Source organism: Syngnathus typhle, linkage group LG18, assembly GCF_033458585.1.
Source record: "Syngnathus typhle isolate RoL2023-S1 ecotype Sweden linkage group LG18, RoL_Styp_1.0, whole genome shotgun sequence".
Classification (NCBI taxonomy): Eukaryota; Metazoa; Chordata; class Actinopteri; order Syngnathiformes; family Syngnathidae; genus Syngnathus; species Syngnathus typhle.
The window spans coordinates 4304218-4329311 of record NC_083755.1 but is presented as its reverse complement, the minus strand read 5'-3'; the positions used below and the strand labels follow the sequence as shown (position 1 = coordinate 4329311).

General features: G+C 41.1%; 4 protein-coding genes, 1 long non-coding RNA gene and 1 pseudogene across 8 annotated transcripts in view; 2 read left to right on the top strand and 4 right to left on the bottom strand.

Moving 5' to 3' along the window:
* The window catches only part of LOC133171420 (bone morphogenetic protein 4-like), a 124737-nt gene extending 117147 nt beyond the window's left edge, over positions 1-7590 (bottom strand). Inside the window, exons 1-6 of the mRNA XM_061304784.1 lie at positions 7431-7590; positions 7059-7144; positions 6261-6421; positions 4840-4947; positions 4159-4224; positions 3370-3459 (exon numbers count right to left, since the gene is read on the bottom strand). The gene's annotated coding sequence lies outside the window, so the exon portion shown is untranslated. The remainder of the gene's footprint in view (positions 1-3369; positions 3460-4158; positions 4225-4839; positions 4948-6260; positions 6422-7058; positions 7145-7430) is intronic.
* Positions 6745-9518, top strand: LOC133171422 (uncharacterized). Its single transcript, XR_009718779.1, has 3 exons — positions 6745-6979; positions 9096-9199; positions 9371-9518. It is a non-coding gene; the product is annotated as an uncharacterized LOC133171422 (long non-coding RNA).
* Positions 9519-16364: 6846 nt separating this feature from the next.
* Positions 16365-17330, bottom strand: LOC133143159 (solute carrier family 2, facilitated glucose transporter member 11-like; annotated as a pseudogene).
* Positions 17331-17599: 269 nt separating this feature from the next.
* LOC133143246 (solute carrier family 2, facilitated glucose transporter member 11-like) lies at positions 17600-19864 on the bottom strand. 2 transcript variants are annotated; one of them, XM_061265089.1, is made up of 2 exons: positions 19025-19165; positions 17600-18923 (listed from the first exon to the last, which is right to left on the bottom strand). In XM_061265089.1, the coding sequence occupies exons 1-2, from the start codon at positions 19028-19030 to the stop codon at positions 18183-18185; spliced, it is 747 nt and encodes a 248-aa protein (XP_061121073.1). In that variant the 5' UTR covers positions 19031-19165; the 3' UTR covers positions 17600-18182. The 2 variants fall into 2 exon arrangements, with proteins under 2 accessions (XP_061121073.1, XP_061121072.1); XM_061265088.1 differs by having other exon boundaries at positions 17600-19864.
* Positions 19865-20131: 267 nt separating this feature from the next.
* On the top strand, positions 20132-22597 carry LOC133171471 (RNA-binding protein with serine-rich domain 1-A-like). Its single transcript, XM_061263853.1, has 7 exons — positions 20132-20266; positions 20575-20718; positions 20817-20960; positions 21057-21165; positions 21387-21540; positions 21613-21754; positions 21827-22597. The coding sequence occupies exons 1-7, from the start codon at positions 20247-20249 to the stop codon at positions 21927-21929; spliced, it is 816 nt and encodes a 271-aa protein (XP_061119837.1). The 5' UTR covers positions 20132-20246; the 3' UTR covers positions 21930-22597.
* A 59-nt stretch (positions 22598-22656) lies between these two features.
* On the bottom strand, positions 22657-25092 carry lcmt1 (leucine carboxyl methyltransferase 1). 3 transcript variants are annotated; one of them, XM_061304886.1, is made up of 12 exons: positions 24965-25092; positions 24670-24763; positions 24509-24600; positions 24316-24437; positions 24152-24228; positions 24025-24086; positions 23864-23966; positions 23653-23773; positions 23484-23585; positions 23323-23414; positions 23126-23223; positions 22657-23055 (listed from the first exon to the last, which is right to left on the bottom strand). In XM_061304886.1, exons 1-12 carry the CDS (start codon positions 24972-24974, stop codon positions 23033-23035), a joined length of 996 nt encoding a protein of 331 aa, XP_061160870.1. In that variant the 5' UTR covers positions 24975-25092; the 3' UTR covers positions 22657-23032. The 3 variants fall into 3 exon arrangements, with proteins under 3 accessions (XP_061160870.1, XP_061160871.1, XP_061160872.1); XM_061304887.1 differs by having other exon boundaries at positions 23323-23411; XM_061304888.1 differs by having other exon boundaries at positions 24670-24730; positions 24965-25075.
* Positions 25093-25094: the final 2 nt, after the last annotated feature.

Below are 25094 nucleotides of genomic sequence, written 5' to 3'. Positions count from 1 at the left end.
TCAAATCTCATCCAAGCTAACCACGAGAACTTTCCCTTTCCTATATGATAGATTTTCCCTTGCTATCAATTATAAATTTGTTTGCATGTGTAGAATTGCGTCACCTCTGAGTTGACCTCTAGTATAATTGCAGAGAACAAGTTTGACTTGTTAGAGAAAACGCAGTAAAGTTATGGAAAAGCTGGTACATGGTGTGTAGGGGAACGACTTGTGTGTTATGCATTTAAATATATGTGTGTGTGTGTGAGGCTCACGTGTGTGTTAAAAGCATGTGTGAGTGTGTGCGTAGGCGTTCGGTACGCCTGCCAGTCTGGGGTTCTCCTGGCAGCGTCGGCTTCCCACTGCAGCATCAGAAGTGACGAGGTGCGAGGGCGTACACACACACACACGCACATGCATACACACACTCTAAGGGTTTTCCTCAGCCTTATGCCAAAGTAGGGAGAGGAAAAGACCAGTGTGAGGTGCTGGGAAATAAGCAGTTGCCTTAAAAGAGTGAGGGCTTTTTCCACTGGCACCTTCCCACATCCAGCAAATACACAAGTGACAAGTGACCCCGGCATGGCGTGACTTTTACCAGCACACAAACTTTTTTTTTTTTTTTTAAATCCAAATGCACTTACAAAATGACTCCCACAGAATTGAGTTTTCAGATTACTAATATGAAGCCATAGTAAATCATTAATTTCAACTGTGAATTTTTTTTTTTGTTGAAGTTCCCGTGGGAATATTTGAGTTCTCAGGGAACATCCACTTCCACGTCTATTACTGCTGCACAGACTTTTTCATTGTCGCTACATTTGAAGAGGTCACGGAATAAAGAAGTTCTGTATTGAAATAATATAACAAGAAGTCCCCGCGGGCATCGCAGTGGCTCGCGTGGGGTGAGCCAGTGACTCGTGAGGTCCTCCAGAGTGGAGTTATTAGTGTGTGAGATGCAGGCTGGTGGTGGTGGCTATGAGTCACGCTGGTTTCCTCCTCCGCTATTAATCTGTCAGGGAAATCTACACACTCATTCGGGTTCAAGTTAATGCGTTGGTAATTAAAATCGGAGGAAGTCAAATACGATATTACGTCCATTAGTCATTGTAGTGTCTTTTTAATATGCTCACCTGCTTCAGTGGCATTTTTTTATTATTATTTATTAAAGGATGAGTTCACAAACGCATGTGACAGCTTCGCTGTTTAATTCGCCTATAAAAAGACGGGCGCCGTTATCCATTAGATGGGACATAATAGGCAATATTTTGAAAAATGTATTAAGTGGCTAACAATGCAAAAATAGTATCAAGTGTCTCATAACATGGTTTTTATTGAAATATATCCCAAGGATAATAGGATACTTAACACAACCGATTTGTTTTGGATATTTGCCTGGTCATGGGAGGAGAAATTTGCCGTGGAGGCCGATTATATAAATTAGCCCCATTGTTATGTAACAGAGGAAGTTGACAGACTTTCAAAAATAAGCAGATAAAATAATATGCGGTTGTTTAATCATTTTCAAAAAAAAAAAAACGACCATAACAATACTCGCCAGGTCGTACCAGGCTTGAGTAAGCCGCAAAGGATATTTTAAGTGTAAAACAGGCACTAAAATAAGCTGAGGGCAGGATGAGGTGTCTGAGGTGGCGACACCATTTTTTTTTTGTGGAGGCTGTTATAGTAAACGCATCATCCTGCTGAGTCTATTTCTGTGTTTTATTTACAGCACACAATAGAACAAATGTTAAACGACAGGAGTCGTCATTCCTTCAAAAAGAAGTCGATATAAATCCGGGTCATGGCACTGATTTGAAAGATGTCATACTAGCCTTTTTTTTTTTTTTAATGCTTACGATATTATGCTAGCAGTAAGGCCTGTTTGCGAGCACATATGTGTGTATGTCATTCCAGTTGCCTCCAGCTGTTCAGATGCAGCTGAGCGAACAGGAAATGTGGCGTTAAGTGGAATTTCACTACAGCAGTTCTCCGGTAAAAAAAAAAAAAAAAAAAAGGTGCCACACTCAGAAGAAAAAGGGTTAAATGGAACCACATTGTACTCAAAACATGCACGCACACAAACGAGGACCAACACTAAGATAGACTCGACAAACCTGCAGACTTTGAGAAAAAGTCAATTGTTTGCTTTTTTTTTTTTTTTAGTTTGGTCCACATTGAGATGAATCAAAAGGGTTGCGCACTCTGACGTCAAACCAATCGACACCGTCTGGCTGCGACACCCCTGGCGAACTTAATAACATATGTCGAGTGGCGTAACCACAAGCAGTTGTGCAACCCCGGTGGATCACATTATGTTTCTATTTTTGCCCCGTATTGGCAGCAGTCACTCGATTACACAATAAAACCTTTATTTTCATTTTGCCTCCACTCACAGGTACCACTTTGTGTACACAATGTACATTCACCCCATCTGCAACCCCCCCCTCGCTAATTCAGCAAGCTCGACTAGGAAACAATAAGAACGAGGTACGAAAGTGTGTTTTTATCTGAACCAAATTTAAAATTTGCTCCCTACACTCTCTGTATAATAAATGAAAGGATCCATTGACAAATGAATTTGCATCCAACTTGCTGTCCGGAGGAAGTGAATACTTCAAAGGTGGAGGAATAAGAGGAAGACGAAACCATTTGCTGAAGTTTTCCAGGATGCTCACTGGGTGATAGCGTTCTCCCTTTTCATCCCCAAGAATAGAGACAATATCTGCTCTGTACCGGCAGGGGGGGCTTTGTTGGTCTTGCCAAAGTATACAGAGATCAGAGAAAGATGAGTCTGCGCTCAGTCGAAAAGAGGAACCTCCATGGTGAGATATGACCTCAAACACCCCCCTGACTCATGCTACCTCGATTGAAATTAAAATGTCACGCTTAACAGATGGGCTTCATTCAAATTAGACGGACATAATAAGCAATATATTCAAGCGTGCTTGGTCTTGTTCTATTGCAGGAGGGTCAAACTTACCTTCTATAGAGAGAGTAAAAATGGTTCCAATATTTTAAAAATATGAATGTAATAAAAATAGCGAGCAAAATCTCTTTTTTTTTGTTTTTTTAAAGTGGGGACAATTTTAGTATTGACCCCATGAAGCTGGACAATTTGTCTTTGTGGGCCACATAAAGTGATTAGGTGAGCCATATCTGGACCCCGATCCTTGGGTTTGATACCAATCCTCTATTGCATTAAATACTCAGTATTGATTTTTCAATATTATTACTAAATTGACTTGGTAATTTACAAGTTTTTGGTTTGACTTGGTCACATCTGCCCAAAAGGATCAGATTGGAGATTAAAGCAGGTCGCTTTGACAAGTGTCTGGGCTAACCCCATGGATGAGCTCCCCTCAGGAGATATTTGGATTGCTCTATTACCTTCCTGGACACTTCCTCAGGTGCCGTGTTCCGGATGTGTGTCGCAGCGGGAAGGCCTCAGAGCAGAAGAGACTCGTCCTCGCAGCTGGCCTGGAAGTGCAGAGACAGAAGATACTAGTCCAAAAGACCCAAGCTTGCATCCAGATGCTTTTGCTACTTTGATGCTATTGCTGTCCACTCCTTAGCAACAAGTCATCTGGAAGCTCTCTCTGCCACATCTGTAGATGACTCTCCCCTTCCTCCATGCTCCACTGCCCGAGGGCTCTGCCTCAGGACCTGGCGAGGAACCTCAACACGTAATCTCCACTGGGGTACACTTCACGTCACTACCTTGATACCAGATGCCCAATCGACTTCCTTTTAAAGACAATATTCTGACTGGTTTGTCAGTTTCTGATACTATTCCCAGAGAAAATTCCCTGCGACACGTGCCAACCACAAGTGTACCAGAAATACTTGGACCTGGTCGGTAGTTTTCCGATGCCCCCCTCTTGTGTCACATTATGCACAACATGCCAAGTGGAAATGTACATTTTTTTTTCCCCCCACCTTAAAAGTCTGTTAATTTGGAAAATGTGAATGTATTCCACCTGATTGTTTGGTTGAATAACTTTTACAGTACATATACAGCACCATAAAGCTGGAGACATAGCGTCACTTTTGGGTAGTCCAAAGACTACATTTGGTCGATTGCATTTTTTTTCCCACCTATCGATACAACCTTCTCAGATGCCCCTCCACGCACATGTGGTGTTGTTGTTTTGAGAGGAAGAGGGGTTAATTACTTACATTCTTCAATTGGAACCATCTTTCCACTCCCCCCGCATGACCAGCTGGATGGAACTCCCGGGCAATCTTAAAAGAGAAAGAAGACCAGGAGATATCAAACAGTAGAAAGCAAACAAGGTTAGGAAAGGGAGTCAAGGTGATATATGTGCTTCCTGTGTCTGATATTATCGACTATGAAAAGAGCCTTTCTTAGTAATGAAGGAACATATTGCACATCACAAATCTTATAACGTGGCCTCCAACTGTCATCATTGCAAATAAAACAAATTCCCCGCTGATGGTAAGGAAAGCATCTCAAGGATGGCAGGTTTGTTTTTATGTCCTCGGTAGCCGGTTTAGATGTTGTGTAAAATGGTTGCACCGTGAGCTACTTATTCATTTTGACAGAGCTTTGCTGCCATCCTGTGCTTGGACTATGGAATGTTCTTCAAGCCTTTTTCTGCAGTAGCCTGATTTGTAAAGATCATTAAAGTCAATTTGCTAATGTATAAAAGTCAGTTGTTAAAAATGCTCATGTGTTTACAAAGCATCATTTGCTGCCATCTGTTCATATTTTCATGACATCATTGCGAGGAGTTTATTTCTGTTCAAATTGGCAACAAAAAAAAAAATCCGGCCACACGCCGTTATCCAATGTGTCTATAATAAACAGCTCGCCGCGAGTATGACTCATCATCCAACCTGCCTCTTCCTCCATTGAATGATTCCAAGATAGGCTTGCATGCTGTCACCGTGTTGGTAATGGGCCTCATTAATACAAATGGACCTGCCGGCACATCTTCCTGGTGGCTGTGGATGAAAATAAATTGCAAAAACATGAATGGATTTGGCCATGATTTATAATTCAGAAGAGCCTCATTCATACTATCCGATTGTGACCTCGATTAGCTGCTCATTGACATAACTAACCTACTGTGGGATTTCCCGAAAAGCCCAAAATAGAAAAAAGAGACAATTGTGGAAAATGCAGGCAATTATTCTCAGAGCATTTGCGAGCAACAGCGTCCGGGCAACAACCCCAATGTGTGTGTGTCAGTGTGTGTTTGTGTCAGTGTGTGTGCATGCATGCGTGGCGGAGGTCGGCTAACAGCATCTTTCGTGTCCCTAACCCTCGGATGTTCACTCTCTGCCTTTTTTTAAGTGATAACAATTTATTTGAAGACCACATTATTCATTTGGAGTAAAAATAAATCCACGGAAAGATGACAAACGATGTTTCTAAAGCAATGCACGCTTGAATTTGTTAGCGTCTCATCTAAATCTTCAACCGCAGATAAAGCGTAACGGAACAATAAGTTTAATCAAAAGATGGCCGGGAGAACCAATCTATAACTTGATTACCGCTCTGGCGCAGAATACTAATGAAGTAAATGTCAAAGATCGTGATAGTCAGAGAGAAAATTGACCTTACGGACAAAGATTGATGGCATTATTTTCACCATTTATTTTGTCACAGAGCTTTGCTTTTTCTCTTAGTGCCACCATTTTGTGATTCTTAATTGGCTTCCTTGTCTTTGTCGTGCATACAATTGCCTTTTCATTTCCTACGCCTTAGAAGTGTTAGACCGATTTGGATTGTGGAGGTGGAGGGACTCAACCTTACAAAACGGTTAAAGAACCATTGTTCCGTCAGGTGGGTGTGTGGGTTACAAGAGAACGAAAGAGCTAATGCGATAAAGTAACTCTGATTTTAGTGCTCTTCACTTGCAGTGTGGGTTGGTGCTGTGATTCTTCGCCGGCTTGCTGCTAGGTTTCAAGGGCTGGCCCCTTCTGAAGGGTTTTTAATTAAAACAATCATAGTTTAATTTTCTGTGGCTTCAACTTTAGGGGTATTATAGCATTGAGTTTGCAACCCGCTTCTGGAAAAGTGAACGTCTCTCAGCTCATTACGTTTGGTTAATGAGCCAAATGCTTTGTTTTATTTAATGGATGGAGTCATTCCAGCTGCCATGGGAACCAAAAAAATTCTCTGGTAGAGATAAAAGTGGACAATGCATTAACACTGCACAATTTAAAAATGAATGAAAACAAATATTTAACAACGAAACTAAAACGGAATCGGCCTTTGTCAAAATCTCAATTGTACGCTGCTATTTACTCACCCCCCCAAATAAAAACATTCGGTCTCCACAGCAACCAGTTGCCATGAGATGTTGCTGCCAGGTGGCCATGACAATGTGGATCTTCAATGTAAGCCACTTGACAAAACGCCTTCTCCGTTCTCAATCACTTTAGATCTTCTTTCCTCTCACAGCCACCAAACCTGAAACATACAATGCAATCTCAAATATTTTTTAAAAAATCCAGAATGTATCATCTTTAATAACCACTTGTACTGCAAAATGTCAGATGAACTTCATTGGTTATAATAATTCACCGGCTCTGGCAAACACTTGTGATGCAAACAGTTTGGGAGGCTTAAAAACACGACCTTTTATGAAGGACAATAAACAACACTCCCGTTTACACCCAGTTACCGCGATTACCGACGGTGAATGACTGCGGTGATGAATAGGCTCGTCTCAACACAATGGGTGGCATTTCCGACCAATTTGTGGCTGTCATGGATTATAGTGAATGCATGCAATTGCGTAATTAACCAAAAACAACTAGCAGTGACACCACTCGGCTATTTATTTTTCTCATTTAGAGAAGAAAAAACGGGACGAAGAAATTCTCCTGCGATTTTGGAGCTTCTGAAAGAGTAATTCCAGATTTTTATGAAGAAAAAACTCTCCTTCCAGACCTCCATTTGCATGCATCTGGGACATTTTACCTACAGTGACAGCTGGTGCTGGCCTTTTTCACAACAGTTTTTTGGGTATGCTTTCCAAAATTTTCATGCTCTTGGGCCGAGTTAAATGAAACAAATCTGGGCTTTTATGTGGCAGCTGGCTTACCTCAGGGGTTTCTATCATTGTCAGCCTCTTCCACTAACACTTCCAATTCCTTCATTTCAAACTTCATCTTGCTCCTTTGGTGCTCCCTGTATGTTTCACAATGAAAATATTTAAAGCTACATAAATACAGCAGGTTGATTAGGTTCTTTCACAAGTTAAGGTGAGTGGAATGACAGGAGTGGAATGACATCTTCCACTTCCACTGTTCCTTCTTTCAAGTAAGTTTCCTGCAGACTTTTTATATTTTTACAGCAAAACTGAGGACAAAAATAAATGTTTCAACATTTGGCTAGCACTATGCTAATACGACAATGTAGAAAATGGCGGTAAACAACAACAACAACAAACAAACAAACAAAAGGGGGAACATACCAAGATAGTTTTCCAAACCTGCTCCCGCGTACGTGTTGTATTTTACTCGTATTTATCATATTTTGCCGCAATTCTTAACATTTCCGGTATTTGGGCGGCCATTAGGTGACTATATCACGTGACATCGCCCATTACGTGATGCTGTACGTCACATAAGACGCTCATGAAGCTGATTGGCTGACACGAAGCGCATTTTCTTACTATTTTTCCTAACCGTATTTTTCTTTTATTTATCATATTTTGCCGCGATTTTTAACACTTCCGGTATTTGTGCGGCCATTAGGTGACTTTGTATCACGTGACATCGGCCATTACTTGACGCTGTACGTCACGTAAGACGCTCAGGAAGCTGATTGGCTGACGCGAGGCGCGTCTCATAACTCCTTGCAGATCTTCCATTGGCATTCATTTTTGTGGTTGCCTATGTGATATAAACAAAGAATACACCATCCTTCAGTAAATAATCACTGACGGAAAAATTCCTAGATTTGGTGAAATAATTTTTCCAACAAATCTTTATAAAGAACAAATAATTCGAGTAATTGAGTACAGTCAAATGAACTGTTGTTTGCATCACTATAGTCTCCACCATCGTTAACATCTGTTGAGAATTTAGCAGATGCTATTTCGATTCTTAGTCAATTATGCGCAACAAGCACCAACACATAATTAAATGCCCACTGTGTAGGATGTTGGTAAATCAGGCCCTATACGTACTATTTGTAGTAGATATTTGACGATCAAGCCATTATAGAAAATCACTTCATCCTAAGCAGATGCTCCTCTGAGACCTCTGTTAAAATGAAACCTCGGGAAATAAAACAGAACCTAGGCATAGGAATTTTTTTCCTGTGCTTCACAATAAGAGGAAAGTCAGGTTGAATCTACACCCACGCTGAGGAATAAAAAACACATCCACTGTCTCCCAGGGGAGGCCTGGAGGCCGCCTAATGTGTCTCACCGTCAAGGAGAGAGGCGTGATAAACATGGGCGCATATTGCATTTGGGAATGTCACACATGGCGGTTGGTAGTGGTGTCATGCAGGGAATGACGCACACAATGGAGATTGGGAGGGGGGTGGAATGCAATAGGAGAGTGTGTTCTTATGTTGGGTAAGTATATTGCAAATTAGAGCAATCGAATGGGTGTTAAAATGATGCAGTAGCACAGCAGGGTTTTTCCCAGCTAATCAAAGTGACATCAATTGGAAATAACATCTTTGCCATATTTAAGAGGTGTTAAGATGGCTATGGAGGACCAAAACTGCCAAAATAAAAATAAAAAGTTTGAATTTAGATTCATTTCCAGTGCTTATATGGTTTACAGAGTAAACTTTACATGATCACAAATGAAATGTAGATTAAATTAACTGCCACATTTATTTTTCACCGTCTCTGTGGTTGTCCCATTATTTTATCTTTTTTTTCCAGTCTGAATGCAATAAATGCCTTTTTTTTTTTTCATCTGCGTGTGCTAGCCTTTCTCATAGCACTCATGTTCAAATTGAATAATGCACCAGCACCACTGAATGAAAGCACTCGGCTGTTAACTTCACCCAAAGCCGTCCTTCCCGAGACCTCTCGGCTTCCCGAGCCTATCGGGTGGCTGCAAAATGTCTACCGCTTCCGATAAGCCCCTCCCCTTTCTCATCTGTGATTATATAGACTCATGGACAATGGCAACACTGATGCGCACACACGCACGCTGGAGCTCGTGCTACGAGGCTGCAATGAAGACGTGACGGATTGAGGGATGGTGATGAAATCGGGTGAGTGGATTCTCTTTGGGGCTTTTGTGCATGTGTGTTTGGAGCTAAAAATAACTCCGTCGCCTCACTGTTTTCTGCTCAGTCCACTTCAATGCAAATATGCTTTCCAGCATGAAAAAAAATCTTTCAGCCTTGTGTTTTTATTTTAATGTCCGCTCATTCAAATTGCAGGCACATGCCGGCAAGTATCGAGGGCAACAACAGGAACAAGAGCGACACAGACAGTCGTAGCGCTGTGAGCTCCGGCAGCGATCAGTCACTAACGCACGCTGAGAGGATCCCCCCGTTCCTGCATCGTTCCCCAAGGACGCTGGCTCCAAGATGGGTTGCTCCTCCGGACGCCAACCCCCTGCCTCGGTCCTTCACCCAGACCTGGACTGCAGCCACGGCAGCGAGGCAAACACCTTACCCCAGGACTCTGAAAACCAGAATTTCAACAGCTCCGCAAGTGTGGATGGAGCAGAAGTCAAACCTCCGGAGTCTCACCCGACATTGGAGCGGCTGGCTCAAGCGACGGGCGGCACTGAAAAGTCCTGGTATCGCTGCGTGTTCCCTTTCGGGGTGATCTCGCTGGTTATCGGGATAGCGGGCACGGGTGTGACGTTCACTTTCAACAATCTGCTCCAGACCAAAGTGGTGTCAGTGGCGTTGCTTTGCATCGGTGTCGTGATGCTGCTGGTGGCTGCCGTTTGTTGGCGAGCCCACAGATTGAGAAGAAGGAAAAAGAAGGAGGGGGGGTTCTTCACCACTGATCTGGGTACTTTGTGATGGACGATGTTCGCCGTATCCCTGACGGAACACTTTGAGCGTGACTGTCGGTGACAAGGACAGATGAATAACAACCGATTTGGACCGAGTGTCGTTTAGCAGAAGGATTACATGACATCACCAATATGCCATCAAATTTATTGATACCCTAACCCCAAAGTTGCCTCCTCACGTCAGGGGAACTGACACAGAGATATGCAAGAATTCTAAATAAATCCAGATCCTCAACTTGAAACTTGACACAGCAATGTTTACAATTGTGTAGCAAGCTAAATAAAATATGAAGGCATGACAAGGTGATAGAAAATTGATGGGACGAAAGCTTCTGTGAAAAATTGTTCAAACTGCGAAGAAATGATGCCTGTGTGGACAACTTCTAAAAGCATCAAAGGTCAACACTACCCATGCTGTTCGGGATAACAACCATCCACAATTGTTTGGGATCCATAAAAATCGCCACTATGTGAACGATGAAGCCTTGTGGGGGGGAAATAGTATTTGAAATTGCTTTTCCTGCTGTATGCTCTCTTGGTGGTGCCCCTTTCATTGTATGGTGAGCAAATCCCATTCCAGGCATACCTCAGTGAACACAAAGCGAAGAAAAAAAAACCCAGCACGGACTGTTCCCTTGATCCTCGCTAAATCAAACGGACGCGACTCCCGCTGACATACATTCTTTTTTTTTTCTAGATAACAAGACAAATGAATCCATAGTTTAGCTAACGGTAGCAAAAAATGCTATAGCTAATGCTAGCATCCAACGTCGAAGGCCAAGAAGACGTAATAGTGGAGCCGACATGTAGCATGTAGGTCAGCCAGTGTACAGTAAAGCACAATGTTGTGATGATGTGATAATGATAATGGCTTCTAGCAGCAGCAAGTGATGTGCTTAGAAGACCTAGCGGCACCTACTTAGCTGTAGCATCGTATTTGATGGTCAATTGCTTCGATTAAATGTTAACTGGCTGTTTAAAATGAAGTTTTGTTTCTTTGTGCCGTTAAAATTCGAGATAAGCCCAAAAAGGCAACAAAATGAGTGTTTGTTAAAGTACGTTATGTAAAAACAAATAAAAAAAACACACATTTGAATGTACAATGAACAATAAGTGTCTTATTTGTACAGGTTGTAAAGATGTATCTTCTATTTTGAATAGTGGAGAAAAAAACATTGTGTTTGTATATCGCAATCAGTCTGCTTTTATTTATTTGTATTCTTTTCAGTGATGTGTTTTTGAGGCAATAGTCAAACACCTGAAATAAAAATCTTCATTGAATTTATTGACCTGACCCAGCATGTTCCTGAGTGCTTTCTTCTGTCTGTCACTTATTTCTCCTTCAAGCGCTGGAATATAGAAACTAAAAGGATAGTGTTGTCAAAAAGCCACTTTCTGACATTTCAAAATGTTGTAGCAGCTCGGATTCAAGTGTTACTATTCTCGGTTTTACTTTATATTTGAGGCTTCAGCTGTTCGCTTGACACTGCTGATGATGCTGATAACCAATTTTGTGTGGCACAGATGGATAACGGCTATGACAAAAGCTGTTGCTATTGGCAACTCACGCAAAATGGCCATTTGCAATAGTATCATCTTTCTGGTGGCCTTATGTCGAATTTAAATGACGTGTACATCAACATAGTTTTGCTTCAGGGACATTTTTGGAATGACGAGAGACAATTAACAACCAGCAGGATCGCAAATGAGTTTGCTGGTGACGTCAATTGGATTATTTGAATGAATCATCAGGCAGAAACATTTGATTTGCAGTTTTCATCAAGACTTAGAATAACAGCCATACATTCTTTATCTTCTGCATAGACCGACTCCATTTCATCTTCATCAGGCGACACCAAATCTGCTTAGCACCAAACGCTTGACAGTTGAGAAGAAAACGGAATGTCTCTCAAGGAGCACAGTAAGACCAAGCAAAAACAAAGTTTGATAAGAAAATTGAATAAAGTCACGAGTGCTCCAATTAATTAATCAAGTCTCCTACTTAGTGAGCTATTGATTCTACCAGCCGTGTCCGTCTTTTGTGAGCACAGCTGTCAGTATTTCAATGAGCAACAACCCGAACCCGGATGTGCCCACGCTTCCCACTCGTCCTTTTCCTCCTCTTCACATTCACCCATCTATAAGGGATTGTGTCATCCTTGCTCCCTTTTTGATTTCCCTCCCGGAACGCTCTAAAAATAAACTGAGGCTGACTAGGAAGCAAAAAAGAAATGGGTAGCTAGCTAAAAATCGACTTCTAATTTTTACCCTTGTGCATTCAAGTAACGTAGAATGTTCTTATTTGTCTATTAGTAGCTTCAGCAATTATTTTAAATAAGCTTGCATAGAATTTCTTTTGCTCGCTTGAAGCTTAAAGGTCCAGTATTGAAGGTGGTTCATTACCACAGGGGAAAAAGTCGCTGTCATGTTTTATCTGCCAGCGTCGTTGTCAGTTCTCTTCTTGCTTCTCTTCATGTCTGCTTCACATGATTCAGAGCAATTCAAGAAAAACAGCACCTCGCTTTTTAAAAAGGTTATAACTCATTTTCCAAGAAAAGTAGAAGAGATGAGCCACGAAGAATGTTAGGGTTGTTTTTGGTTTGTTGTGGTTCTTCTGCATGGCTCACTCATTTGCCAGCATTATGAGATGATGATATCAATTATTAAGTTATGTACATGCATAAACAGAATCGCAATTGCTGATGTGCATCATCGCACGGACATTACTGTGGAAAATTGCAATCCGGATCATCCCGTTTTGCCCATCAGCAATTTTCATTTATTTATTTATTAAGACAAGCTTTAATATCTAACCAGCAAATGACTCAAGTTTGTAATAATAAGAATACTCCACAGTTACTGATAGTTCAAATGCTTTTGTCAAAATACTCCAGGACTCAAAAAAAAAAAATATAGGACACTTTATGCATCCTATTTATTGTGTTGTTGAAATTAGCCCATTTAAGAAGGCCAGTATGGATTTTACCGGGACTACAATGATTATGGATATAAATGCAGATAATCTCCAGGAAAGGAGGAAATGTAAAAACGCTCTGGTTAAGATTGTGATGATACTTTAAATCAGACTATAAATTGCAATTTATATCCTGGAGAGAAGGCAGTTGATTAAAACTATTCATATTTTGAGGATGATGCCGTTTTTTTCTGATTAATAATCACCAAGAAGAAAATAAGGTTACTTTTGAAAATTAATTTTGTTCTCATTGAACATGACAGTAAAAAATCCGTCCGCTGATTGTGGAGTACAGAATGAAGACTAACTATTGAATATTTTATGAGAGAAAGACAAGCTATCTAAATGCAATATTAATAATGGTCATAAGAGCTTCTATAGTCAAAGTAGCATATAGTTCAAATTTCATTTGCAAAATTGCTTGTTGCGGTTCCTGTGACTTCATAGTATTGGGAAAGTTTATTTTTTAGTGTGCTTCCGAAAGACTGAGTGACTCAAGAAAAAAAATCAATGAAACAAATATAGCGCAGAGAGGAAGTCCGCTACTGGAGAACCTTAAACCTGTATTATTTTTAACAATCGGCCTGGATTCCCTCCCACTGCTCTCCTATTTAAGCTGTCCTTTCCTGTCAACTCTACAGGTGACAACCGTATCAGGAGGTCGTGACCTGCTCGCTGGCATCTGACACGCTTACACTCTCATGTTTCGTTTCTAAGAGTCCGTGCCAGGTGCAGTTACCATATGGGCTTGATTCAGAATATATTTCCACAAATATATCACAACCAAGCTTTGACTTTGTATTTTCCACCTTGTGGGTTCAATAGTCACAAAAAGTGAATGTTTTGCCCTCCCACTGGCAACCTCACCTTATTATTTGGTTGTCTCTTATTGTCGTCACTTGCAGCCATGCAAAACACCCGCAGGGCATAGGGATTGACGTTCCAACAAAAAAGACACTCGGGGGAACTAAAGCTTCTTTAGAAAGAAAAAAAAGTGCAGATGAACAAAACGTCATCATGACGATATATTGACCAAAATAAAAATGTATCACCGCTCACAAGTCAGCTTGTGTAGGCCCAATCTCATGTAAATGTGTAGGAAGGTGTGGTTTGACTCATGGAACAAGAATATAAAAAGAGAATTAAAGGAAAAAAAATTAAATTGTTTTGACACCCTGCGGTGAGGAATTGCTGTACAGGGTCCATTGTATCTTTTTGCCTATTCATTGGCTCAGCCTGCGGGAAATAAGTGAGAATAAAAAGCCCCACGGGTTCCCAAATGATTCTTGAAGTAGGCTTTTGTGTTAGATGAAACAAGATGGTGTTAATGAATACGTTCTTGTGTCCTGGAAGAGCTATAAAACAAATAAAAATAAACGTCTAGCTGAAATAAATCGAATGTAGACACAACTAATGAGATAAAAATGGTATCGTAAATGGAGGTTGCATAGCTACCATCGTCTGTTAGTAGGATTGCCATGGTGACTTAAGGAACATAGAAAACTGGGTTTTAATAATATCTCCTATTGTGGTTGCTTATGTGTTGTGTTGTGTGTATGTGTGTGTGTGTTGTATGCATATTATTATAGTGCAAACCTTATATTCTATTTGGCATCCAGAAGAGAAATCAGAATTTGCCATTTATATTTATTTTTATTGAAGCACACTAGGTAGATTGGGAAATGAGATTCCGTACACGTTATGGGTAACTATGATTGGAGGGTGCTCGAATGCTGCCGTAAACACTCATCAATCAATTCAATTTGCACACCAACGTGATTTTATCTTCAGATTTCTATTTTTCATGGTTGATTTGCAACAGCTTGCAAAACAAATGTAAACATAAATGTGTATTTGTTTTGTTTTGTTTTGCTTTGTTTTGTTTTGTTTTGTTTTGTTTTGTTTTGTTTTCTTTTGTTTTGTTTTGTTTTGTTTTGTTTTGTTTTCTTTTCTGTTCTTTTCTTTTCTTTTCTTTTCTTTTCTTTTCTTTTCTTTTCTTTTCTTTTCTTTTCTTTTGTGGAAGGTTGCGGGGCGAAAATACGCACACTGAACTGGAAGCCTTGTAAAAAGATGGTTGGCACTGTTTTGAATTGCACTGTCGCCCTCTTGCGGTATAAGTCTAAAGCACATGCTAAAACTATAAAATATAAAATATAAAATATAAAATATAAAATATAAAATATAAAATATAAAATATAAAATGTAAAATGTAAAAGGTAAAAGGTAAAAGGTAAAAGGTAAAAGGTAAAAGGTAAAAGGTAAAAGGTAAAATGTAAAATGTAAAATGTAAAATATAAAATATAACTCTAAAATATGAAATGGGACATGTAAATACAAACATAATAATAATAATAATAATAATAATAATAATAATACCAATGATAACATATATGAATATAAATATGATAAAATAATAATAAATATAAACTCACTATTTTTAACAGCCATGCTAAAACCGACACATGAACATGTTATTTCAAATATTTACCACAAGGTGGCGACAGTGCAATACAAACAGGTGCCAACCATCAATTAGCAAGGTTACCAGTCCAGTGCCGTCCGTGTACGTGTATTTTTGCCCTGCAGCCTTCCTCTTAAAAAAGTGAGTGATATTTAAACACTAAAATAAAATATAAAATTATGTATCTATATTTGTATTCATTCAGACTGCATTTACTCATGATCATTCTTTTAAAATAGTTGCATGTTTTAAAGTGTATTTATTTGTCTATTGTGATAATCCCACACCAATCCTTTTGGTCTCATTTCTAAATGAACATTTCTAAATTAAGACTTCTCTGATAGAGTCCATTAGCTCATGGGTGTCTATAGCAACTAAGCACTCTTTAACACGGGCTGTGCATTTATAGTTCATGGCTCTCACTTGTATTTTGAACTCCACTTGTGGTTGCCAAGGAAAACTCATTATAGTGTCCTGTCATAGAGAAGCACTTGTGACTGACAAAATGTTCTTGCAGCAAAGAGCACTTCACGAGCAGACAATTCTGCAGGTGAGTTCTTGCAACACTCCATTCATTCTCTTCTTTAAAACTCATTATAGCATGCTTTTAAAAAATTGTATTCGGCTTGACTCAGTTCAATTTTGTTTGTTTTGTGAGCGACAGGAAAAAGTTTGGAAATGAAATGTTTGGCATTGTGGCAATGTTTCCAAGCTACGTCCAATAAAATGAACACAGTTCAATAAATTGCTTAGTTTATTGCCATTAAATAATATAAAAATTATTCCCAGCTGGTAGCACGGTGCCAAGTTGACATTTTATATATTTTTTTTCATTTAAGTGTACAATAATTTCATTCATTCTGTCTTGGAGTTTATTGTTCAAAAAATGTGTTTTTTATTTTAATTTAATTAATTTATGACAATTTATAATTAATAATAATTTATCACAATAACCAGATTCATCATAACCTATCCACCTCCTCCTCTTTCCTCACCAGGCTCTCTTATCCGTCCATTTTTCTGATCAAACTTTGCCGTGATCTCAGCCAGGCTCTTGCCTTTGGTCTCAGGGAACGTGATCCCCAAAAACACGGCCGACAGTAAACACACAGCAAAGAACGGCAGCAAGCAAAAATTACCCAGACCCTTGACCATGAATGGAAAAATCATCCCCACCAGGAGCAGACTGAGCCACATGAGCGATCCGGCGACCATATAAGCTGCCGGCCGAGCTGATTGGTCAAAAATCTCCGCGGGCAGCACGCCGGTCACGCCTGCCGGGCCTAAGCCGAAGCTGAGGATGTAGGCGAACACACACGCCATGCTGAGGTAAGGCATTCCTATGAATCCTTGTTTTTGGAGCGTGAGGGCGACAGTGAAGACGATGGACCAGCACGACATAAGAGCGTAGCCGCCAACCAGGAGACACTTGCGACCGACTCGTTCAATCAGGAGGTTGCTCAGGATGGAAGCCGTCAATTCAGATGCGCCTGTGCCGATGGTGGCGTAATGGATTTTATCAGCAGGGATGTTCGCCTGAAGGAAGATGTAGGACGCGTAGGAGTAGACCCTACACAGAAGAAAAAATAACCCCCCAAGAAACAAAAATAAATTGTTAAAAAGTAGCGAATTCTACCTTCCGAGGCGGACCGCCATTGGACCGGCTAGCAAAGCCCCGAGGAGACCTCCAAGTGAAAACGCTGACACAATAAGAGTCCAAACCAGAGTCACATGGGTGCTCTCCAAACCTGACCCCCAACGTTCTGCGTAGGTATTATTGATGAACATCTGGATGTAGCTGGTTGGAGAATTAATGATGGAAAGATTGTATCCATATTGGAAGGTGCCACCAATGGCGGCCGAGCACACGGTCAGCGCAAGCGTTTTGGAACTCGACGCTTTGCTGTTGTCTTGTTCTGCAGTTCCCGCCGGCATGCTAGGACTTTGAACGTTCTAGTCAAAGGACAAAAAAAATGGCGACCCACATGAGGAGCAAAGTCTTTTGTGTCGGGGGTGGAATCGCTTAAGTATTCAGGTCCAGTTTGATATTTTATCGTTGCGGGCCAAGATTTAGGTTCATTGTAATGCTGGGTGGTTGCTGCTTAACTTAGCTTAAGAAGAACTTAAATGGCTTGTGTGATGACCTTCAAGGTCCAGGTAACCCAATTTGACTTGAAGAAGAAAAGTCACAAAGTAAAAAGTGCTTCGGGATATCAGTTTTATTTGCACAAGGTAGAAATTAAATGACTAACTAATTATATATGCACAAGAAATAGGAAGTGGTGTGGGGGGATAAATATCTTTGGCAGGAACAATATTGACAAAAAGTAGAGAGATATGCATCATGCATGAACAAAAACTTGGGTTGTTTGTTTTTTGTTCAGAGTTGACGTTCCGCTCGGAAATAATTTAACAGCCTGAGAAGAAAACCATACAAAAAGGAGCGTCTATTTTGCACGGATGTATTTCGAACTCGAGCGTCGCTGCTCGTTCAAGTGAAAACTCGTAAAATCTTTGGTGCTGTAAATGATTACGCAAAACCAAGTACGCGGTGTTCTTAAATAACGAATGGCACGAAAAAAAAGTGGAGCGTGATTATTTAGGTAAAGTGCGAATAATAAATAAGGCTGAGTTTCTGTAAACATGCTCAAGGGCATCTTTCCCTAATTTTGCGAATATGCAGCATACGATTAAATTATAAAAATAGATTTTGCTACATGTCCCTTATAAGGTCATAAATTGAAAATGATTCTGATGCAGCAAGACTTTAAGACACATTCCCTGAGTTCAGTCTTCAAGGTCAAGACCTTCTGGTAAGGAAGAGAAGCTGGTGACTTCCGCCTGCATGTTGAACTCCTCCGTTGGCTCGTCCAATCGTTTTGCCCGTATTTTCCGTTTATTCTTTTTATCGAATTCTTCTGTGATCTCAGCCAGGCTCTTGCCTTTGGTCTCCGGGACCATGATCCCTAAAAACACGGCCGACAGTAAACATACAGCTAAGAACGGCAGCAGGCAAAGGCTACCCAAGCTCTTGACGATGAAGGGAAAAATCATTCCTACTAAGAACAGACTGAGCCACATGAGCGATCCGGCGACCATGTAAGCCGCCGGACGAGCTGATTGGTCGAAAATCTCCGCAGGCAGGATCCCGGTAACGCCAGCCGGGCCCAAGCCGAAGCTAAGGATATAGGCGAACACGCACGCCATGCTGAGGTAAGGCATTCCTTCGACTCCTTGTTTTTGGAGCGTGAGAGCGACGGTGAAGACGATGGACCAACACGACATAAGAGTGTAGCCGCCAACCAGGAGACACCTGCGGCCGACTCGTTCGATCAAAAGGTTGCTCAAGATGGAAGCGGTCAGTTCAGACGCGCCTGTGCCGATAGTGGCGTATTGGATTTTATCAGCAGGGATGTCCGCCTGAAGGAAGATGTAGGACGCGTAGAAGTAGATGGAGTCATTGCCGCAGAGCATCATGGCGCTGCTCGCCACCATGACAGTCCAGAGTTGAGCTCGTAGGTCGGGATCCTTAAAAAGCGACAAGGGTGTTTTAGCAGAAGCTGCAGAGCCAAGATCGGAATACTTTTGCTGTTCTTCTAGTATTTCCTGTATCTCCAGATCTGGATTACCGCCATCACGGAGTCGTTCAAGTGCCCGAACGCACGCTTCTCTGTCCCCCCTGTCGATGAGAAGATATCTAGGGCTTTCCGGGAACCAGGGTAGCGTCAGCATCTGGATTAACCCTGGAAGCATGTTGCTGGCGAGTAAGTAGTGCCAGAGAGGTTCTGTTCCCAACACCTCCGTCAGTCCCACAACTTGACCTAAGAAAATCCCAAAGGCCGTGAAAACAGCAGATGAAAACGCCACAGCGCCCCTGAGATGTTTCGGGGCGCTTTCCCCAAAGTACATCGGCTGGACATTCATACTGACCCCTGAATTAATGCCCACCAGGAACCGAGCCAAGATGATCATCTCGAATGATCTTGCAACTCTGCACAGCAGAACAAAAACAGACGCTAGGAGCAAAAATGAGTTATTGAAGAGAAGAGACTTTTTCCTTCCAACGCGCACTGCCATTGGTCCAGCAAGAAGGGCCCCGACGAGACCTCCCAGTGGGAAAGCTGATACTATAAGAGTCCAAACCAGAGTCACGTGAGTGGTCGCCAAGCTTGACCCACTGCGTTCTGTGTAGGTATCATTGATGAACGTCTGGATGTAGATGGTGGGAGAATTGATGATCGATATATTGTATCCATACTCGAAGGTGCCTCCGATTGCAGCACAGCAGATTGTCAGAGCAAGTGTTTTGGAACCTGATGATTTGCTGGTTGCTTCTTCTTGGGCATTTCCTGCCTGCTTCGTGTGAGACATGGTAGTCCCACAACAAAAAGCAATGTCTTAATATCGCAGATGAGATGCTGATCGGATCTTTGGATTTTACAAATGAACCTGCCAAGGTTGTCAGGCAGAATAACGGGCGTTAATAAACGAAAGTGGTTTTGTATTGCCAGATTCTAAATGTATTACCTCATCGTTTACTGTAAGGAGAAGAATACTCATTGCAGCCTCTTATAATTAGTATTGAAACATCAGTAACACAAGAGTATTAAATTAAGTAATGCTGGATTACGTCTTCATAGCCTTAAACTAAGTAATACATTGTTTTAGCGAATATATTTTTCCTGAAAAAACAAACTGAGGGATAATTTTATGATAGGATGCTGATTGGGTTTGTACTTGTTACGTCATCAAAATGCGACTATTGTCGCACGTATATATAAACAAAAAAACTAATATCTTTATTTTGTTCCTCGTAGAGAAATATATTGACTAATCACATCACATTAAGGAATGGGTCTTGATTTACAAATGTGAGTGCATCTAAAGTGTTTATTAAGTTTATGTGAAGTACTTAGTTATTGCTAGCATAAGATACAAACGTTGGATGAAAGCAATCGGTGGTCAGTTTGTCATCATGTTTTTACTTTAAGTCAAATGTATCAAAACATTTGTGTCGATTGAGTTTTATGCCTTGTCTTTGATTTTATATAATAACTGACATTAACTGTAGTTTTCTCTCGAGCAGTTTTGTCTGCATGCAGTAAATGTTTGGAACTAATTTGAGACATGCAGTGGTCCATTTCAGTATTGAAATTTAATCAGAGTTGTAATCCAACAGTGTGCCTTCGCCAATCAAAAAGGGGGATGACAAGGGTAAGCAAAGAGGTAAACGGAAACCAGCCGCCTCAAAAGATGGGGCTGAAAAAGATCAGGGCAAAGTGAAGAGCCAAACACGCCGCGCTGGTTCAAGTGGGAGCAGCAGGTCAGACATGCTTCATTTAAAAAATGTGGAAGTTCTTAAATATATCAACTCCTGTGTACCTGTGAGCAAAATGATTTTCCTCCCACTTGTTGGTGCAGTTCAAGTTCCAGTAGCGGCTCGGGTTCAAGTTCCAGCTCATCCACAAGCTCCTCCGGTTCTTCGAGCTCCAGTTCATCCTCATCGTCGTCGTCCTCGCCAAGCCCCAACCGACAACGACAAAACAGACGGCGCTCCCCCTCAAAGTACAAAATGCCCTGTTGTATTTTGTATTCAAACTACCGAAAGTATTCAGATGTATATAGGACAAACTAACAGAGATGACTATTCACTGACGACAGGTCCAAAGTGGTCAAGAAAGACGATCGGGTTCGCGACCGGCGACGGAGAAGTCCCGCTTCAAAATCTACCAAGGTCTACCTGGGCCGGCTGACAAGAAATGTCGTCAAGGTTACTCAAACCAGATATGCATGTATATTAGGAGTCAGGGCATGTATTTTTTTATTTCATTTTTACAAATACATTAGTAATTGAAGACTATATTAAATCAAAGTGGTTTTGTCAATGTGTGACCAAAAAATGATGTCATAAGGTTTATTAGTAATGACTTGGCAGTTAAGTAAAGGAAAAAAGAGTTAATCATTATCAAAGGGTCTGTTTGCTTTGTGAAGGAACATGTCCAGGAGATTTTCTCCACCTACGGCAAGATCAAGATGATTGACATGCCCATGAACCGGATTCACCCTCATCTGTCGAAGGGCTACGCCTACATCGAGTTTGAGACCCCCGAGGAAGCGGAGAAGGCACTCAAACACATGGATGGAGGTACAAGATGGCCGTGGTGGGATTTGAAGGCATTAATGTTGAGATGATTTCATTTTTGGTATTTTCTTCCAGGGCAGATTGACGGTCAGGAGATTACAGTTATAGCCGTCCTGACTCCGACAGTGCGGCCCCCACCTCGGAGGATTTCGCCTCCCCGCAGAATGCCACCTCCACCCCCGATGTGGCGACGATCTCCGCCTCGAATGAGGAGGAGGTGAATGGCAGCAGGGTCATGCGCACGCCAACCTACAGCCGCATTTCAAAATAAATGTCACTCTTCTTTCAGGTCTCCCCGGTCGCCAAGGCGACGCTCTCCAGTGCGGCGTAGGTCTCGATCACCTGTCCGCCGTCGCCACCAGTCCCGGTCCAGTTCCAACTCATCCCGCTAAATACCCCCCTTCTCCAAAAAAACCCCAAAAAATAAGTAAGGAATTTTGTTGTGTGAATGCTGAGAGGCGAGCAGCAATAAGAAAATTGCTTGTCAAGTTTTTCTTTTCTTTAATTTTTTCAATTGTTAAAAAGATCAACGGAAAAATCTTTAACTGCATATCATCGAGTTAAAGCACTTATAAAATGTACAATCTGATTGAGACACACTTGTGGACCGTATCAACCATTTTAGAAATCCTATTTTGTTGGCTCCCACTTCATTTGTTCTTTATGGAATTGTCATCTTTTGTCGCCCTCTAGTGGACAGTTGCACTCATTTAATTTGACATTTTGTGCGACTAATCTTAATTTGTCAAACATTGGAGTGTTTTTCTATTGTACTTTTGCATGGAGATGGTCACAAATGTCATGTGGCTAAGTATCTATCTTGACTTTTTTATTTTGATATTCATTTGTTTGTATTCTAAGACTAACTACTGAAATGTAAATCAATCAATTGTTGAAAATTGACAGGTCTATGCATGCTTACCAGATTTAAGTTTTTTGAAGTATATTGGGAGTGAATGTTTTCAGTATTAGCAGACAGGTACAATTTGTGTAACCTAAGATTGTCCTTTCTAGTTTGTATAAGTGCATCTTTTTTTTAAACTTTGCAACAACAACACAATGCCTTGGGCAGCTATGTTTTTTTTCCAGAGTAAATGTGGGGAAAATACAGAAAACGAATTATTCAATTGACAACATTCAGATATTTAATATAGACTCCATTTCATGGTATTAAAATAACTCAAGCAAATCCAGAAGTACAGTGCGTATTTTCCGTTCTACTTTGAGCATTTATGGAAAGGAGTAGGGGTGAGCAATTCATCAATAAATAAAGGAAATGGCACTTTTTTTTTTTTTAAAAGACATTCTTTCACTATTCCACCTTGATGACTTGGCTTACAAATGACATGCAAAGAGGTTTGATTGTTTTTGTCTGCACTGGCCACAAATGGCTTGATGAAAAGCCGGCAGAACAAATCCAATGATGCACATATGATAAATCCACATGTCTCCTTTTCTATATAACTACTCATCCAACGACGTGGAGAAATTTCAGTCAAAACGCCAGAGTTGACAAACCTGATGAAACAGAATACGGACGGCGTTGGTCGGGTTACAACATGAGCTAAAGACAAAAAAGTATTTTTACCCAGACTGTGCCTGTCCTTGGTGGCCCAGCAGATGCTGTAGTGCTGAAGGAGCTGCTGCAAAAGTTCCTTCTCATCGAGGAACTCTAATCGCTCGATTCTGCAGTAAATAAGAGCAATATTGAAAAAAATATATATTTCTAATTACAGTAAAAAAAAAAAAAATCCTGTGGTCTGATGAGATAAAGATAAAAACTACCTTGCCACATCATCCTGTGGAAGCAAACTGTAGACCGTCACCATATCCAGAGCATCGGCGTGATCCCAGCCAGACCTGAGAAATCGATCCTTCTGCAAACAATTTTTATGTGTGAAGCTTTTTAATTGTGTCTATACAGAAGTTACATTTCATAAAATTACCTGAGAGTCCAGAGACCGGCATACATCGACACCAGCCAGCGTGCACTGACGCCGCTGCAAATTCTCAATCATCACCTGGCCAAACCGGTCGCTCATGTTCACCTGAACATGTAAAACCTTTGGATTATCGGGGCACTTGTAAATCAAACTAGCTCTGCATGAATGTTACCTGTTCGTAGTTGATGAACATGGCGGTGTGAAAGGTGTCGGCAGCCCAGCGAACTAAATTGGAGGACTGAGTGGGGGTCATGTAAACCAGGACACATTCTGAAAGCAGCAATGTAGGCAACCTAGAAAACAGGCACGCTTTAGAATCGGCCACTGCCAATACATTTTCATCTTCAGTATCGAGATGAAACCCACATTTCATGCTCACATACTCTGGGTTAAGATGGAACTTTTTCAACTTCTCATCCAAGGTAGCTACGTCTCGAAGATCCACGCCGATGATACAATACCGATCGGAGTCAAGGCTGTGGGCGTCTGAAGAAACAAATGCACGTTAGGTGTAAACTAACAGTGACATCATCATAAACTTTACCTAGTAGCAAGGAATCTGTTGAATGGGTTTCGATGATGGGCTTGGACAAGTGTGGTTTGGACCTAGGTAAATTAAAAACATACAAATGTATTAATCTGTACAATACAAATGAAAATGGTTAGCTTACTTTATATAGTGGATTTTCCTAGCCACAACAGTAGGAAAGTCAATTTCAAAATACTTATTGGGCAGAAGGTCTTCATCCTGTTCCAAACACACCATGATCACTTCAAAGCTTGCAGAAGATGATTATGATGATCACGTTACACTCAAGTTGGCTAGCAAACTGACCTTAAGTCTCCAGAAGGCGGTGTCCAGCCCCGCACCAAGATTGATGATTTGACAATCACATTCTGTTTTCCTTATAAATGCATCAAGGAGATGGTTGACACCTTTAACGCGGCCATAATAACCTGTTAGATAAGACAATGGCAAACAGTGATCACGTGACAGTCGCTGGCTCATCATGGGAAGCATTGTTTACCTCGATTGATTTCGGGTGCCTTCCGCTCACCAATAGATCTCACAAAATATTGGATGTAAGGATCTTTCCAGTAGCCTTTACTAATGGCGAACCTAAAAAGCAGACATCATGAAAAATAAAAGCAAAGTTACAGCAGCCAGTGCAGGTTCACCAAAGTTCACCTTTTGCACGCCGTGGCATCATCACACGTCGCCCTCACTGCTTCATCGGAAGTGTCCGTGTCTGTGAAGGGGTGCCGAGTTGCCATGAACGATCCTAAATGCAAAATCTCACCAATTGAAACAACTTTACCATTGCACTCTTGCAGGAGGCTAGCTGTCAGGCTAACAATGCTAGCAGATTGTGCGTATTAGACAAGAAGGGGATACATACATACTAACCCTAACCCTTACTAACAGAATAAGAAGATCACTATGACAGTGATTAAAACAGATTTGATTACAATTTAAAGCAAACCTTGTATCATAGTTTCGGACGGCTAGTTATAACGGTGAAGTTTGGAATATAAATACAATAATGCGCAGGAGGGTTTACTTCGGTGTTTATTGGCGCTTGGCAACCAGCTATGTGTTGCATTATCGCCCTC